The 18,689-nt window shown below is 35.2% G+C and overlaps 1 protein-coding gene across 1 annotated transcript in view; it reads right to left on the bottom strand.

The window, feature by feature from the left end:
• trap1 (TNF receptor-associated protein 1) overlaps positions 1 to 18,689 on the bottom strand; it is a 37,722-nt gene that overhangs the window by 6,222 nt on the left and 12,811 nt on the right. The window contains exons 7-16 of the mRNA XM_056453101.1: positions 17,249 to 17,358; positions 17,092 to 17,165; positions 16,225 to 16,380; positions 12,816 to 12,936; positions 11,815 to 11,884; positions 11,096 to 11,243; positions 10,835 to 11,020; positions 3,639 to 3,777; positions 2,229 to 2,314; positions 1,696 to 1,841 (exon numbers count right to left, since the gene is read on the bottom strand). Coding sequence (XP_056309076.1) covers positions 1,696 to 1,841; positions 2,229 to 2,314; positions 3,639 to 3,777; positions 10,835 to 11,020; positions 11,096 to 11,243; positions 11,815 to 11,884; positions 12,816 to 12,936; positions 16,225 to 16,380; positions 17,092 to 17,165; positions 17,249 to 17,358 — 1,236 coding nt within the window. The remainder of the gene's footprint in view (positions 1 to 1,695; positions 1,842 to 2,228; positions 2,315 to 3,638; positions 3,778 to 10,834; positions 11,021 to 11,095; positions 11,244 to 11,814; positions 11,885 to 12,815; positions 12,937 to 16,224; positions 16,381 to 17,091; positions 17,166 to 17,248; positions 17,359 to 18,689) is intronic.

Raw genomic sequence — 18,689 nt, 5'->3', positions numbered from 1 at the left:
TGACAGTGTTTTTGGTTATTTTTCCAGATCATTCCTGTCTATGAAGACAGCAACAGTATAGAGATGTTCAAAGTCCAGAAAAGGATCCAAAAACATTGTCAGAACAGTCCACGTGGCTTCAGTGGATCAACTGTAATCATGCCAAGCTCCACGAACACTTTTGTGCACCAAAACAACTCTAAAAATTTGTTAGTTTGCCTATATCTACTGTTCCTTGTCAGGGTAATATGAAGTATTTGCTATTAGCGCAACACACAAGTGTTGTATTGCCCGTAAACAATGCGCACCCTGATCTGAAAAGGAATACATTGGTGAACATTTTGGTGCACAAAAGTGTTCTTGGAGCTTCATATGATTACAGTTGAATCACTAGTCACATAGAGTTTTGACAATGTTTTGGTTCTTTTTTCAGATAATTTCTGCCTGTGGAGACAACAACAGTCCTGCGATGTTCAAAGTCCAGAAAAATAGCCAAAACCATTGTCAAAACACTCCATGTGACTTCAGTGGATTAACTATAATCATACAAAGCTCCAAGAGCACCAAAACAAGTCTAAAAAGGAGGTTGTTTGCCATAAGAGTCAGTAGCACAACATGCAAGCATTGTATTAACCGTAGTAAATGTGCATTGAAAACATTGGCACATGTTTTTACAGTTGTTTTAGTGCACAAAAGTGTTCTTGGAGCTTCATATGATTACAGTGGAACCACTTAAGTCTGATGGAGTGTTTTGACAAAGTTTTTGGTTTCTTTTTGAGATCCTTTCTGTCTATGGAGGACGAGGGAGCTCTGATTTCATCTAAAATATCTTCATTAGTGTTTTGAAGATAAACGAAGGTCTCAGGGGTTTGGAATGACATGAGGGAGAGTCATTAACAACATGCTTTTCATTTTTGGTGTGAACTAACCCCTTATTTTGGAATCATACACGGTGTTGTACCAATACATGGAGTGCTTCTGCAAATCTGATGTAGAGCATGGCCAAGTGAGAAGAAGTGTATAGTTTAACCAAAAAAGAAAATTCCACCATCATTTACTCATCCTCCATCTGTTCCAAACCTGTTTTAGCCAGGAACACTTCCCAGAATTACAATGTAATCTAATTATGCTCATGTAAGCGTGTCTGTTTCTCCTAATCCCGAGGTTCACATAACCGTGGATCTGGCCCGTATCCAGAGCGTAAGACTGATTCCTGCAAAGTGACAGACGAGGCTCCATATTGATCTTGTGGGCTAGTCTGAATACTCGCCGGTGACCACCTCAGAGCTTCTTCAAGATGTTCATCTATAATTTTCAAGCCTCCGAGGAGATCTGGTCCCTATACTGAGCCTGATTTGCCCTGAATTTTGTTATTTACCTCCATCAATTGGTAGATATTTGGTTTCTTGTCCCTATCAGCTCTGTCTTGCTTGGTGGAGCTACTCTTGAGTGGATTTTCTGTATATCCTCGATGCATTTAATTGTATTCACCTATTTTTTTAAATAAAATGAATGAATTGACTTCAATAGTATTGTATGTTTCTACTATAGATGTCAATGGCTGCTCTTTCCTGCAACATTCTTCAAAATATCGCCAACAAATGGATAAAAATGTAGGACCACTTAAATGTGAGTAAATGTCAGCTTTTAGGTGAACTACCCCTCTAACAGAAGGTTCACGATCAGATTGTTTATTTGTTGTGTTGTTCTTCTTACCCAGCGTTGATCTCCAGCGTGGGCTGCAGGATCTGGGCTCTCTCCTCCGAGCTGCGGGCCAGCTGCTGTGTGCGCAGAAAGTGTCGAGCGGCTCCCATCTCCAGCACCGTGATCATGGCCGGGTGAGTGTCCAGACGAGGGGTCACCTGCACAAACACAGTCAATGATGCTAAACAATCATAGATATAAAGAAATGTGTGGATGTTTTGCTGATAGCCGATAAGCCAAATTTTTAAACCACCAAGACCTTGGTTCATCTTCAGAACACAAATGAAGATGTTTTGGATGAAATCGGAGAGCTCCCTCATCCTCCATAGACAGAAATGATCCTTAAGCCAAATATTTAAACCATTTTGAACTCCTATGGACTGCTTTGAAAAAGTTTTTGTTTCCTATTTCTAGACTTTGAAAAGTCTAAAAGTACTTTCAAAGTCTAGAAAAAAGAAAAGCAGTCCATGGGAGTTCAAAATGGTTTAATCATTTGACTTACGGATTGTTTCTGTCTGAAATTTTTGTTGTGTAGTGGTGTTCACCTTGATGTTGGTGACTCTCTGAGCGAGTACGTTCCTCATCCAGGCCAGCAGATCTTCAGCCTGTTCACTGCTCAACCTCTCAGATGCTGCAGAGAAAAATCACAGGTCAGGATGTCACAATTCTTTTGTAGCGTTGAAGGTCTTGTGAAGTGCTTTGAAATGTGCTTTTTTTGTTCAGTGTTTGACGTAATCTAAGCTGAAACACAAAGGCAGGGTGGGACATAGGGTATAATGATGTGACGTTGTGCGTCGAGGCTTCGAAGCATGTCTCAAAAAAACGATACATCTCGCAGCGAAGCAGTGTACCGGAGCTTGATTCGTTTTGCTATCATCACGTGATCAGTGACGTCCGAAGCTTCATTTTCACCTGTACCCACGTGACTGCTTAGAATTTTGATTCAAAGGTTTAAACACCCCCTTGGGTTAGTAAAGTGTATAGCGAGAGATTAGGCGTCGATTACATACATTTCTACTGTTTCTAACCACTGCACCGGTCCCACACACCAGTAATTAAACTCTTAATACAATAGTAATTTATAGTAAAAAGGTCTTGAACCATACTAAAGTGTATTAGCGTATTTTTTACAACTATCTTTAAAGAAAACCACTGCATATCGTAGTAGAGTGGTTAACAGAGACCAGCTGGCGAACGCAGCCCAAACGCCTCACTCACATAGCCTCCTCCTTAGAGCATTCGCCTCCCAAGCAGGAATCGCTGGTTCAATCCCCGCTTGGAACGAGTTGGGTGGGTAAAGGACTAGTTGGAATACGATAAATGTAAATACTTTTGAATACCTTGGATTTTACTACAGTCAGTGTAGTGTAAGAGGTCCTAATTGAGCTCTGATTTAGAAAGCTTCGAGTAACGAACCTTTTTCCAAAACAATTGAGTCTAGCGCTTCACTGGTTCGGAAAGCTTCATTTCACCATCACTAATAGGGTAGCTCCTCCCCTTTTTAAAAAACAGCCAATAGCGTTTTGCTTTTATCACAGCTCTGCCAGTGAGAGTGTTTGAGCTTGAACACGTCAAATGAAGTGTCTTGAAGGGGGCGGGGCATGTCAGATACTAGAGAGCATTTGATTGGTTAGAAGATTTGACGAGAAACTGAAGTATGAAGAGACATCAAACAAAAGCGGAAGTGACAAACTACAAGCTTGGGATTTATACACTGAGATTTTATCATCTAAACCAGAATTTTGTCACTGCTTTGGAGTACACTAGAATAAAGATATCTTTAAAACTAACATATCGATACTAACATCTAAAAAATAGTATTTTGATTTCACAGGACCTTTAACATTATTTGCAAAATGGGGCAACGAATCAAGAAAATCAATTCAAACATATAGTGATCTAGAAAGCACAGTATAATGACTGCACTGTGCATTTACACTCGTGTTGTGTCTAACCTGGTTTGCTGTCCTGGAATTTCTCCTCTTTATAGTGATCTACAACAATGTCCGTCTCAGCGGAGATCAGCTTCTTCCTGTCGAACTCTCTAAGGTGAAGAAGCGTGAGCTCGTCAAACTGCTCGAAGCAGAACAAGACCTGCAGAGACCAAAACAACAGGCACGTCGTATTTATTATCGTCATTGTCTTTAGTAAACGCTTCTCTCATCACCTCAGCTAGACGAAGATATGGTTGTAATTTGATGTTATCATGACCTCAAACTAAACTTCAATCAGTTAGAAATCTGCTCAACAAGTTTAGAAAGTCCTTAACTGCGAATGTTATCCAATTATCAATATAAATAAATAAATATTGAACAATTAAAAGAATAAATCAATAATTATTTTGAAAGTTGAAGGATATTAATTAATTATATTAAGTTAATATAAAATAAAATATAATAAGAACAGTGATTTTTGTGATTAATGGGACTAATGATGAATTTTAAAATTAATTTATCAATATCCTAATTTACCCAATATTGCAAAAACAGACTTCAAATATAAAGATTTTACTCTTTATTTCTCATTTTTAATGTTAACATATATTTAATTTTTTTGTGTTCAGATCTTTTTATTAACATTTTGGTCAATAAAACATCAATTTTAAATGTATTTGAAAAACAGAGACAAATTATCTTTGGTCAAACAGAGCCCCCCGTCCCACTGCACCATTTCTATACAATATGTTATGCCCATTTTTAATCTGTTTTACATCATAAAACATTATGATACATGCATACATACATACAAACAAACAATACAAGTAGATAAAAGTTCCATTATATGTTCACTCATCTATTGTACATGTATACATACCCAACAGGTCACAATAGGCTTAGCAAATGTAAAATAAAGAAATTAAATAATTTAGATAGAAATTAAAATAAAATGAAATGAAATGAAGGGAAGAAAAAAAAAGTGAGAAACAAATAAACAAAGGTCAAACTGAAAATATTAAGTTTGGATTCATTTGTTTTGTATATGTCAGCACTGGCAGCCAAATAAGATAAATTGTTTGACTGCAACCTTTGGTGGAGTACCGAATTTTCTCCATTGTAAGATGGTACATAGTTGGAGGAAATGTATCCTTCCATTTGAGCAGTATAAGACGTCTAGTAATTAATGTTGAAAAAAAAATCATACTCTTGGTATTATTGTCTAAACTGGGATCTGTGATTAAACCAAATATTCCTATAATAGGGCAAGGGTCAATTGATGCATGCGAAACATTTAAAAAACAAATTGAATAATAATTGCCAGAACTTGGTAATTTTAGAACATGACCAAAAGATGTGTGTGTGATTAGCTATCTCTACTTCTCATCTATTACATAAGGGATTTATAGTTGGTGAAAATTTTGCTAATTTTGCTTTTGTCCAATGAAGGCGATGGACCACTTTAAACTGAATAACTGTATGTCGCAAACAGATTGAAGCTGAGTGAATCTTATTTATAATGTCTTGCCGAATTTCCTCTGAGAGAATCAACTCAAGTTCATTTTCCCATTGTTGTTTCGACTTTGTTACTAAAGTTAGATTTTGTGAGGAGATGAGAGTAAATCACACCTATATTACCTTTGAGAACTGGGTTGGTTTTTAAAATGGTGTCAAGTAATGTTTCTGTAGGTAAAGTTGGAAAGTCTACTGTATTATAAATCATAAAACTGCGCATCTGTAAATATCTAAAGAAATGTGTTTTGGGGATATTGTATTTTGTTCTTATTTGGTCGAAGGACATGAAATTGGAATCGCTATATAAATCGTTCAGTGTGGTAAGTCCTTTCTATCCAGCAATTAAATGTAGCATGTGCAATCGGAAGAGTAAACGTATGATTTCTCATAATAGGGGCTGCATTGAGAGATCTGTAAATGATAAAGCTCGTCTAAATTGGTGCCATATTTTAAAAGATGTTTTAACAATTGGATTCGGAGAGTAGCTAGATATTGGGTCAGGAAGAGGAATCTTAGAACAAAGTAAAGAGGATAATGCAAACTTACAAGTAGCTTTTTCTGATTGTAACCATGTGGGAGCATCAGAAGGGGTTAATCCAATACAACATAAGTTTAATGTTAGAAGCCCAATAATAATGGTGGAAATTTGGGAGAGATAACCCACCGAAAGAGCGATGTCTTTGCAATAAATTTATACGCATGCGAGCTATTTTCCTATTCTAGATAAAATCAGATATAAGGCAGTCTATGTTGGTAAAGAAAGACCTAGTTAAAAAAATTGGAAGACATTGAAATAAAAATAGCAGTCTAGGCCGCATATTCATCTTAACAGTGTTAATTCTACCTCCCAAAGATAAAGAAAGTAGGTTCCAAGATCTTGTTTTAAGTTATGTATAAGTGGGCTAAAGTTAGCATTATAAAGTTTATGATATTTATGAGTAACCCAGAGTGAGTAACCCAAGTATTTAATTTTCTCAGTATATATTTTAAAAGCAAATGAGTTAGATAATGTTGTGTAAGCTGTACAATTCACTTTTCTTCATATAAATTTTATAACCCCAAATTTTTCCGAATTCATTTAAAAGTCCAATCAGTGCTGGCAAGCTTGTAAGGGGATAAGATAAGTATACAAATGTTAACATATATATTTTATAAAATATAATGTGTTTTAGTATTATATGTAATGGTCATTTAAATGAGAATGGCATGTGTAGCATCTCAATATCTACATCTAAATTAAGCCAAGATCACAAGAAAACTAAGGAATATTTTCATCAAGCTGTGATCACAGACAATTTGGTTTAATGCAAAATCCCATCTTATTAGCATTTTCAGCATTCAGTTAGCTGCTGGCTAATATATTTGGCCATTTTGTGATTAGCAGAAGCGCTAGCGCCCTCTTGTGTTCATCTCAAAAGCTACAGAAAGCCTCGGAAGGCAACTCGTATTTTTTAAATGGAGTGATTTGAGTGAATGCTTTTAAACTATTAATTGTTCCAGCTAATTAAAAATTAACATATTCTAGTTTTCATTAAAATGAGATTAGTTAGTTTGTTAAAGGGACAGCTCACCTAAAACATTGAGTCGAGTTTCTTCTGTTAAAGACAAAAGAAGATATTCTGAAAAATGTTGGCAACATGTATCTATCAACTTCAATAGTGTTTGTATTTCCTACTGTGTAAGTCAACTGTAACAGGTTTTCAGCTTTCTTCAAAATATCTTCTTTTGTTTTCAGCTCAACTCAAAAGATTTAGAATCACTTTAGGGTGAGTAAATAGTGAGTAAAGTTTCATTTTGGGGTGAAATACCACTTAAACTCCATATCTAAAATTGAGTATTTAAAAACTTAAATTATAAATTGCTTCCAGCACACTGTTTCAATATGACATTTCAGTTTTGTTTGCTATTAAATGGACAGTTCAACCCAAAATGAAAATTCTGCTATCATTTACTCACCCTTGTTCAAAACCTGAGTTCTTCTGTTGAATATAAAAGATATTTTGCTACCACAAACTGATTTGTTTTCCTACAATGGAAGTCGATTGGTCTCAGCAACTAGCATTCTCCAAATATTTTATGTTGAACATTAAAGCAGATATTTTGCTGCCACAAATTGACTACCATAGTAATTTTTCGTACTACAGAATTCAGCATTCTACAAAATATCTTCTGTTTAACAAAAAGAAGAGATTTTGCTGGCACCAATTGACTTCCATTGTATTGTTTTCCTACTATGGAAGTCGAAAGTTCAATCTCAATTCTATTTTGTACCCCTACCCCTTCCCCTTAAAGAAGTGTGAAGGGGAAGGGCTTCCAAATTTACCCCAAGAAATGGGACAGCACTACAGCACCTGCACGCGTCATCATATGTCATTGCGATCTCTTGCTTCATATGAGATCAAATGATGGCGACTGCTGTAGTTATTCCAGTTGTGTTATTTATTAGTATTTATCTTCAGGAAATCACTGAAGGCATTTATCATGTTATCATAATGATCTAATGTGGCAATAAGATCATAACTGTACTGTGTGTTTACACAGTGGCCATATTAATCCATGTAAACACACCAAAAACAACACTAACGTTATAGCAGACACTGTAAAAAGCTCATTCTCAGCCACTAGACTTCTCTGACAGGGTATTCGAATGTCATCGAGTGTCAGAATGTTGTGGGACTGCTGTACTGGAGTTATTATTAGAGATTATAGATAGCCAAATTTAGCGGTTTTTATTTTAGCGTTTCTTTTTTAAAAGCACGACTGTAAAACACAAACGCGGTTATGTATATATTAAAACATGTGCTTGTGTGTTGTAAAAATTCGTAATTTACAATTTTTACTTCTGGCTGGTGTATTCTGGGAAATTTTCTTACTCCTTGTTTTCGAGTGTGGTCCTGAAAAATCTTCGTTCGAAGGGCTATTCACCCCTTCCCCTTAGCCCTACGCCTTCAAACTAAAGCGAATTAGGACACCCCTACCCCTTGACGTGAACGCTCAAAACGAGAGGTAGGGGTAAGGGGAAGAGCTAAGGGATAGAATTGGGATCGGGCCGAAATATCTTCGGTTGAACAGATCATCCCAAAATGAAAATTCTACCATCATTTACTCACCCTTTACTTGTTCAAAAGAGTTTTTCTTCTCTTAAACACAAAAGAAGATATTTTGCTGGCACCAATTGACCTCCGTAGTAAGTTTTCCTGCTATGTAATTCAGCATTCTACAAAATATCTTCTGTTGAAAACAAAATATTATATTTTGCTGGCACTAATTGACTTTCATAGTATTTTTCCCAATTATGGAAGTCGATGAGTACACCAGCAACCAGCATTCTACAAAACATCCTCTGTTAAACACAAAAGAAGATATTTTGCTGGCACCAATTGACCTCCATAGTAAGTTTTCGTACTATGTAATTCAGCATTCTACAAAACATCTTATGCTTAACACAAATAAAAGATATTTTGCTAGGAAGGGAAGACCGATTCAACAGGTTTAAAAAAATTAATAAATCAAAACAGGTCGCACTACAACCATTATATGCAGTCGCACAAATGCTCCCAAATATGAGGTCGCATAGATTAAATTTGTGGCGCGTACGCAACCAAAATGGTCGCAATTTCGAGCCCTGGTGTGTTGATGGCGTGGCTCTGTTGCCAAGCTCCCACCAGTGTTGCCAGATATAGCAGACTTTTTCCAGCCCAAAAGCTCTCCAAAACCCACCCAAACGCTCAAAAAAAAAAAAACGTCTAAAATATTAGATTAATATTTTATTTATTTTTAATTGATTTAAATCTAAATTAACCTAGTTACTTTAACTGTCATAATTGTTAAGCAACCAACACCAACAGTCACAGAACCACAACATTACCGCATCACATCGAAACACTGCCCCCTCTCACCCACACACTGCACTACCTATGTATGTTTTACTTTCGAAATGGGGTATAAATTCATCGCATTTGGCGTTTTAGATTCTTTTCAACATAATTAGGTGCTGCTTGCCAATCAGACAACACTTCTATGTTTGTTCTTGCTGTCAATTGCAGGAAAAAATGTTCGATTAAAGTGTCATAATAAACCGCTGTGTCATAACAACCCAATTTGTTTCAGCGCACGCGCGAATGAACACCACCTCACATGATATCGCTCAGCTGCGACTCTCAACATATAAATATATCCACACTAAATTTAGAATAAAGGCCTGCACTTGAACACAAATCAAAAATTTGGGCTCAAATTTAATACGTCACCAGATGATGTTTAATACTTTTTAATGGCCTTAATTTTGGTTTATTTCATTTACTACCCTTTACAACCCCCGCGGACACCCAGATTCTACAAAATATCTTCTGTTGAACACAAAGGACAACATTTTGTTGCCATCATTTGACTTGCATAATATGTTTTTCCTATTATGAAAGTCAATGGGAACCAGCAACCAACATTCTACAAAATATCTTCTGTTGAACACAAAAGAAGAGCTTGTGCTGGCACTAATTGACTACCATTGTAATTTTTCGTACTATGTAATTCAGCATTCTACAAAACATCTTATGCTTAACACAAATGAAGATATTTTGCTAGGAAGGGAAGACCGATTCAACACATTAAAAAAAATAAATAAATCAAAACAGGTCGCACTACAACCATTATATGCAGTCGCACAAATGCTCCCAAATATAGATTAAATTTGTGGCGCGTACACCATCAAAATGGTCGCAATTTCGAGCCCTGGTGTGTTGACGGTGCGGCTCTGTTGCCAAGCTCCCACCAGTGTTGCCAGATGTAGCTGACCTTTTCCAGCCCAAAAGCTCTCCAAAACCCACCCAAACCTTAAAAAACAATGTCTAAAATGTTCATATTTTATTTATTTTTAATTGATTTAAATCGAAATTAACCTAGTTACTTTAACTGTCATAATTGTTAACCACACAGCAACCAACACCAACAGTCACAAAACCACAACATAACTGCATCACATCGAAACACACATACTGCACTTCCTATTAGAGTATGTTTTACTTTCGAAATGGGGTATAAATTCATCGCATTTGGCGTTTTGGATTCTTTTCAACATAATTAGGTGCTGCTGGCCAATCAGACAACACTTCTATGTTTGTTCTTGCTGTCAATTGCAGGAAAAAATGTCTGATAAAAGTGTCATAATAAACCGCGGTGTCAAAACAACCCAATTTGTTTCAGCGCACGCGCGAATGAACACCACCTCACATGATATCGCTCAGGTCCTACTCTCAACATATAAATATATCCACACTAAATTTTGAATAAAGGCCTGCACTTGAACACAAATCGAAAATGTATCTAAAATTTGGGCTCAAATTTAATACGTCACCAGATGATGTTTAATACTTTTAAATGCCCTTAATTTTGGTTTATTTCATTGGCTACCTTTTACAACCCCGCGGACACCCTGATTCTACAAAATATCTTCTGTTGAACACAAAGGACAACATTTTGTTGCCATCATTTGACTTGCATAATATGTTTTTCCTACTATGAAAGTCAATGGGAACCAGCAACCAACATTCTACAAAATATCTTCTGGTGAACACAAAAGAAGAGCTTGTGCTGGCACTAATTGACTTCCATAGTTCCAAAGTCACAATAAATAAGGAAACAATTTTCATTTTTGGGTGAACTCTCTCTATAAATGCGACCATGTGTTGGGTTAACTCTCTCACCTCCATATCTTTCTGTTTCATGGCCTCAAAGTACGGCGAGTGTTCAGCCAGGTGTCGATTCGGCGCACACAGGTAATAAATGTTCCTGGTTCCTGCCTTCATGCGGGAGGAATACTCCATCAGGCTGGTCTGCTGTCCCGCAGGTAGAGCCGACGACTCGAAGCGCAGCAGTTTAGCAATGTCTTCCTGACATCACAGTAAACCAGACGTTAACAAACGAGAAACACCCAGATTATGAAGAGTAAATGAAGCGTCTGGCACCTTGACGCTCTGCTCGGCTGTGGTCACGATGCCTTCGCGCATGAACAGCCCGTAGTCCTCGAAGAAGCGAGCGTATTTCTCCGGGTCCTTCTTACTCTGGTCCAACAGGAACCGAATGACACGCTGCTGTAAAACATCCCGCAGTTTCCTGACAAAATAAATAAATAAAGTTAAAATTATATTATTATTTTTATATATTGTTGAAGTCAGAATTATTAGCCCCCCTGGATTTTTTCCCTCCAATTTCTGTTTAACGGAGAGCAGATTTTTTTCAGCACATTTCTAAATGTATTAGTTTTAATAACTCATTTCTAATAATTGATTTATTTTATCTTTGTCATGATGACAGTAAATAATATTTGACTAGATATTTTTCAAGACACTTCTATACAGCTTAAAGTGACATTTAAGGGCTTAACTAGGTTAACTAGGCAGGTTAGGGTAATTAGGCAAGTTATTGCATAATGATGGTTTGTTCTGTAGACTATTGGAAAATATATAGCTTAAAGGGGCTAATAATTTTGACCTAAAATGCTCATTTTGTTGCTTGTGGGTTAAATGTTGTTAAAAATACAGTAATTTTTCAAAATAAAAGATCGTTCAGACTCCGATAATAAATGAAACGGAAATAATTAAGGATTTCTTGTGTGGGCCCGATTGTTGGGGACCACTGACTAAATGTGCAATGTAAATGCGTTTCAGGTTGGATTGCGCAGTACCTGATCAGGGCACTTTCCTGTAGGAGCTCTCTGCTGAGGTTTAGAGGAATATCTTCACTGTCCACAACACCTACAAATACAGCCACATTCATTTATTTCATAAATAACAGTTTACAAAGTTTCATTAGTTAATAAATTTACTAACATAAACCAAGTATGAACAATACCTGTAGAGAATTCATTAATCATAGATCAACCAATGCATTATTAACATCCAAATTCATGCTTGTTCATAGGTCTGTCCGATTAATCGAGATCGAATCGCAATTTGAAACGTTGCGGTTAGCTAAAAATCACAAGAGGCTTTGATATGAAATTTATATGTATTATTTAATTTTCCCCAGTTCAGAGCAAATCCGTGACTGCCGTCTGTGTCTGACAGTCTTACTATCCAATTGAGTGAGCACACTTTTGTTCTACCCAATCAGAATTGCGCAACTAAACTGCAAAACGCCCACAATAAAAAAACAAACAAAAAAAACTGAAAGCACGGACAAGTGGGATAATGGCGTCTGCTGCTTCAGAAGCATTAATAGACAAATTAATATAGAATATTAATTAATAATTAATATAGAGAAACAAGACATTGGTAATAAGGGAATATTTATATTTTTAAAGTCAAAGCTGTCGCAGAACTGTTGCCATGGCTTACAGATTATTGAGCTGAAGCTTGACTACAAAATTAAATCTCAAATCAAATCGCAATATCTGTCAGAAAAAAAAAACGCAATTAGATATTTTCCCCAAATCGCACTGCCCTACTTGTTAACATCAGTTAATGCACTGAGTTAACATGAAGTAACGATCAACTGTATTCTCATGAACTAACATGAGCAAATACTGTAATAAATGTCCTGTTCATTCTTTGTTCATGTTAGTAAATGCATTAAGTTGCAGTAACTAATACAGCCTTATTGTAAAGTGTTAGCCATGACAGTAATAATGGAGTATTGACTGATACGATTTCGAACACGCGTTTGAAACTGTTTGATTGTTCTGACCTCGTAGGAAGCGCAGCCACTTGGGAAGGATGTCTGTGGCTTTGGTTTGGATCAGGATTTTTCTGCTGTACAGAGCCACACTGGAGCCCATCTCACGACTCACATCGAACATGGACGGTTTCTGCTCACACACACATTTACAGTAAGACATCCACACATTCAGATGTACAGTTGAAGTCAGAATTATTAGCCCTCCTGTATATATTTCCCCCAATTTCGGTTTAACGAAGAGATTTTTTTTCAACATCTTTTTAAAATAGTTTAATAACTCATTTCTAATAATTGATTTCATTTATCTTTGTCATGATGACAGTAAATAATATTTGACTACATTTTTCAAGATACTAGTATTCAGCTTAAAGTGACATTTAAAGGCTTAACTAGGTTAATTAGGCAAGTTAGGGTAATTAGGCAAATCATTGTATATTATAGGAAATACTGTGAAAAATTCCTCGCTCTGTTAAACATCATAATAGAAATATTTGAAAAATAAAAAACTTCACAGCTGGGCGAATCATTTTGACTTCAACTGTACATTCAGCTTGAGTTGAACTTTTGTAATGTAATATGCAAGAGAAAGAAGATTTGGGTTTAATTATGAAAAATAAGTGCTAAAATCCTAATTAATAATTAGCATGAGGAAATTAAAATATGTAAGTACTAGATTTTGCTTTAAATCGTAAATGTATGTACATAGTCTTATTTAAGTTTAGAACCATAATTGCCTACAATTGAGTGCTTTAAATCAATATTGAATTTGTTGAGAGCTCTAACAGACTTGCTCATGTGCAATTCAGATTTTCAAAAACTGGATATGTGAATATTTCATTTATATAAGATTGCAATTTTTAATTAAGTACATGCTGAAATTGAATTGCATAATTCAAAATGTACACAAATTAGTCATTTAAATGCATCAGTAACACTTTAGAGTAATGTTAGTTTATTTATTTACTAACAATAACCAAGTATGAATAATCTTGTAGAGCATTTTATTAATGACAGTTTCATTCATTCATTCATTTTCTACTGCTTTTCCGGGGCCGGGTCGCAGAGGCAGCAGTCTTAGGAGAGAACCCCAGACTCCCCTCTCCCCAGACACTTCCTCCAGCTCCTCCGGGGGGATCCCGAGGCGTTCCCAGGCCAGCCGAGAGACATAGTCCCTCCAGCATGTCCTGGGTCTTCCCTGAGGCCTCCTCCCGGTGGGACATGCCTGGAACACCTCCCTAGGTAGGCGTCCAGGAGGCATCCGAAACAGATGCCCGAGCCACCTCAACTGACTTCTCTCAATGTGGAGGAGCAGCGGCTCTACTCCAAGCTCTTTCCGGGTGTTAGAGCTCCTCACCCTATCCATAAGAGTGTGCCCTGCCACCCTTCGAAGAAAACCCATTTCGGCAGCTTGTATCATTATGTATGCATTATTAAAATCCGAAGTTGTGCTTGTTAACATTATGTTAGTTCATGCTAACTCAGAGTACATTAAATAAAGTAACATTATTAAACTTAACATTTACAAACATAAATAAACACCATAATAAATGTGTAGTTTCTTCATTTTAGTAAACACTTGTGGTAGGCTGTTATTGGCATTAACATGCTGCGTTAACATGAGACTCTTATTGGGCGATAAAAAAAAATATATATCGCCGTTAATCTATTCTTAAATCTGGGTTGGGAGCTGGGTCTATTCTACGCAAGCTATGATGACTTTCACCTTGATATTTTAGTGCGGATGTATACCTGACTGAATTGCGCTGTAGGAATCTTCGATTCTGTGTGTATTGCTACTGTGAAATTACCCCATCAAACGTGACGTGCTAACATGGATGCAGTTCACTAGAGTGCAATTTCACCAGTTTGGCAGTTTCACCTCCACCCCTGAACATTTCATTTATGCCCCGTGACAAACTGGGATATTAGATGCAAATAAGGAGTAAGGACTGGTGAGAGTGTTATGGAATTTAATGACGCACGCCAAATGGAAACAAAAAAACTTTCGCATTTCGCGGTGTGTGTGTGTCTGTCTCTGTCTGCTGTCCTTTACTAACAGCCGTGTGTGTGGATCTTGTCGGAAAGGATGGCGAAAAGTCCTACATGACGGTAATAGTTCGATTGCAGTGTTTATTTCAATAATGCCACCAAAATATGCATACTCCACATGCCTTAATTCATTTTCTGTTTAGTTCAGTTCTGACTTTAGTCAGATTAAGGTAATCAAAAATCTCTGTTCACGTTCATTCATGTTTAACTGAATAAACAGTTAGTAAACACAAGCACATCTTATTGAACATCATTTATTTTCATCACCAATCATCACAGTAGATCAGTTTCTCAAGCAGTCTGTGATGCATTTTGTAAACTGGAGATGAGCCCCTGGTCTAATGCGCCACCTGGCTTGAGAGCCCCGTTCTCAAAGACTTACTTTTAGTCATTATTTGGGTAGCAGACATATTCTGAATGCCTTCAGCTGAATTCAAATCAGCCATTTTAATTTAGATTAATCTAGATATATTCCAAGATTACAGTGAGATTAATTTAGATTAAAAAAAATGTATCTATGCCCACCTATAGTAAATACATTACCTAACATTAACTAATGGACCATTATTTTAGTGTTACCAATGCATCTAAACAGCCTAATTCAAAATGAATAATTCTTTATCTATAATGGAGCTTCAAAATATGCATATACACTAGTAATGTTTACATGCCAGCATGTACTACAATTGAACTTTACAATAAATTCTAATTATTGCTTATATATCCTTACAAGTTTACAAAAAATTGCCTTAATTGCATATTTTAGCAGTCGTTTTGCTATTCTAGCCTGTTATATATAGTAGACTTATATATAGTAGATTCTTTGTTATTTATAATTAATGGTTGTTGTATTTTAGTTTGTTTTATTTTTGTTCATGTAAAGCACTTTGAATTTCCATTGTGTATGAAATGTGCTATACAAATAAACTTGCCTTACCTAGATACAACTCTATAATATAATAATAAGTATTTTTACCAGTTTAACCTGCAGAGAAACTATGGTACCACTTTATTTTGATGGTCTATTTGAGTATTAGTAGACTGTCTGCTTAATATCTGCTGATACTGCTCCTTCAACAGACATTTAACTGACTATAAGAAACTCTGCAAGGACATGTCAACTTACACTAACCCTAACCCCAATCAAACAGTCTACTGATAATCTAATGAGAATTAGTTGCAATGTAACTTAAATTCAACAAACGGACCATCAAAATAAAGTGTGACCGAAACGATTCTATATATTAATTAAAAGAGTATCATCAGTAAAGTTTGAGTGGGTTCATAGTAGATAATAGTAATTAGTGCGCACTAATAATCAGTTACTGTAATGTGTATTTACTTTAATGTGTGTTGGTCTCTTACTCACCATTTCTGGCACATAGAAGATGCTGCGGATGTTAAGCGGAGCGTCTGCGCGGTAGTGGAGTGTGTATCGTGGTTTATCGTAGGCTTGAGCCACATAGCGATAAAACTCCTCGTGCTGCCACTCGCTGATGTCTTTGGGCTCCATCATCCAGAGCGCCTGAAGAAGAGGAAAACAGGTCAGTTTGTTTGTGTTTTACGCCATTCCAGCTTCGACGGCTATTTTCATAGTGAGGAAAAAGTATACTGGAAATACATTTGGTTGAAGTCAAAATTATTAGCTCCTGTGATTTTTTTTTTTTTCAAATATTTCCCAAATGATGTTTAACAGAGCAAGGAAATTTTCACAGTATGTCTGATAATATTTTTTCTTCTGGAGAAAGTCGTTTTTGTTTTATTTCAGCTAGAATAAAAGCAGTTTTATATATTTTAAAAAACATTTTAAGGTCAAAATTATATTAAGCTATTTTTTTTCAGATTGTCAACAGAACAAACCATCATTATACAATGACTTGCCTAATTAACCTAGTTAAGCCTTTAAATGTCACAATAGACGGCTATGTAATCTCCTCACTAAAATAGTGAATCAATCCTTTGTGTGCGAGTACACAGAAGATATTTTGCTGGCACCATTTGACTTCCATAGTCATTTTTCCTGCTATGGAATTCAGCACTCTGCCGACTGCACTTTGCAGTAAATGGCTGGCGAGATGCGTTACTAACATTCTTCAAAATGTACTCCTATGTTTTCAGCAGGACAAAGCCATTTATACAGGATCAGGTCAACATGAGGGTGAGTAAAATGAAGCAGAATTGTATTATTTATGTGTATTTCTCTGTATTTACATGCTTCATGACAGTCTTCATGTACCTGCAGGGTGTTGAGTCTCCGTCCGTTCAGGAAGATGGGGAAACTCACAAAGTTGCTGTACTTGGTCACCACCTCTGCAAAACACACCAGATTAATGAGTGTTTGTTTTTCAATTGCATTATTTAAGTAACAGTACGTGTTTTGGATGATTGCACACCTTTAACTCTGTCCTCTGATGAAAACTCTTTGCAGTCGTCTTTAAGGTGGAGCACGATCTTGGTTCCCTGACGAACACCTGAAGCTTCAGCCACCTCAAACACTCCAGAGCTGAATAACAGACATACACACATAATGGTGAGTGTTTTATTGTAGTGTTTGCTCTTATGTTAAGATCAGATGACTAAACGTGGTCTGATGCACACAGAAATGGCACAGTGTGAATGTGATAAACAGATGCTTATAAACAAAAAAGAGGGATAAAAGGGAGCAGTTCATCATTTTAATTACAGCTTTCTACAGTTACGCATATCTGATATTGACAATTATCATTATCGGGTATGCATAATTGTAGAACGCTGATTGTGTAATTGTAGAAATGATTGTGCAGCACTTTAATCCTTTACTTTTTAGAGCACTTTCTATAAAATAATTTTTTTTTAAAAATTAGTCTAATTATGCACCAACGGTTAGTCATTTTTCTACATGTTTATAGCGCTTCAATGATTGTTTGGCAACTTTATTATTACTTTTTATAATATTTTTATAAAATGTTTTTCACATTTTTATAGCGTTTCAATAACTGTTTGAGGACTTAATTATTACTTTTTTAAAGGTTTTTACATTTTTATGATGCTTCAAATATATTTTGAGGACTTTATTATGATTTTTTTTTATATTATTTTAAAATAGTTTACATTTTTATGATGCTTCATTATTATTTTTATATATATATTTAGGTTTTTACATTTTTATGATGCTTCAAATATATTTTGACAACTTTATTATGATTTCTTTATATTATTTTTTAAAAAAGTTTACATTTTTATGATGCTTCATTATTATTTTTATATATATATATTTAGGTTTTTACATTTTTATGAAGCTTCAAATATATTTTGAGGATTTTATTATAATTTTTTTATTATTTTTTTTAAAAAGTTTACATTTTTATGATGCTTCATTATTATTTTATATATATATATATATATATTTAGGTTTTTACATTTTTATGAAGCTTCAAATATATTTTGAGGATTTTATTATAATTTTTTTATTATTTTTTTTAAAAAGTTTACATTTTTATGATGCTTCATTATTATTTTATATATATATATTTAGGTTTTTACATTTTTATGAAGCTTCAAATATATTTTGAGGATTTTATTATAATTTTTTTATTATTTTTTTTAAAAAGTTTACATTTTTATGATGCTTCATTATTATTTTATATATATATATATATATTTAGGTTTTTTACATTTTTATGAAGCTTCAAATATATTTTGAGGATTTTATTATAATTTTTTTATTATTTTTTTAAAAAGTTTACATTTTTATGATGCTTCATTATTATTTTATATATATATATATATATATTTAGGTTTTTACATTTTTATGAAGCTTCAAATATATTTTGAGGATTTTATTATAATTTTTTT

This window comes from Danio aesculapii, chromosome 3, assembly GCF_903798145.1.
Source record: "Danio aesculapii chromosome 3, fDanAes4.1, whole genome shotgun sequence".
NCBI lineage: Eukaryota > Metazoa > Chordata > Actinopteri > Cypriniformes > Danionidae > Danio > Danio aesculapii.
Note: the sequence above shows the minus strand (reverse complement) of the source record. Positions and strands in the feature narration are given on the sequence as shown.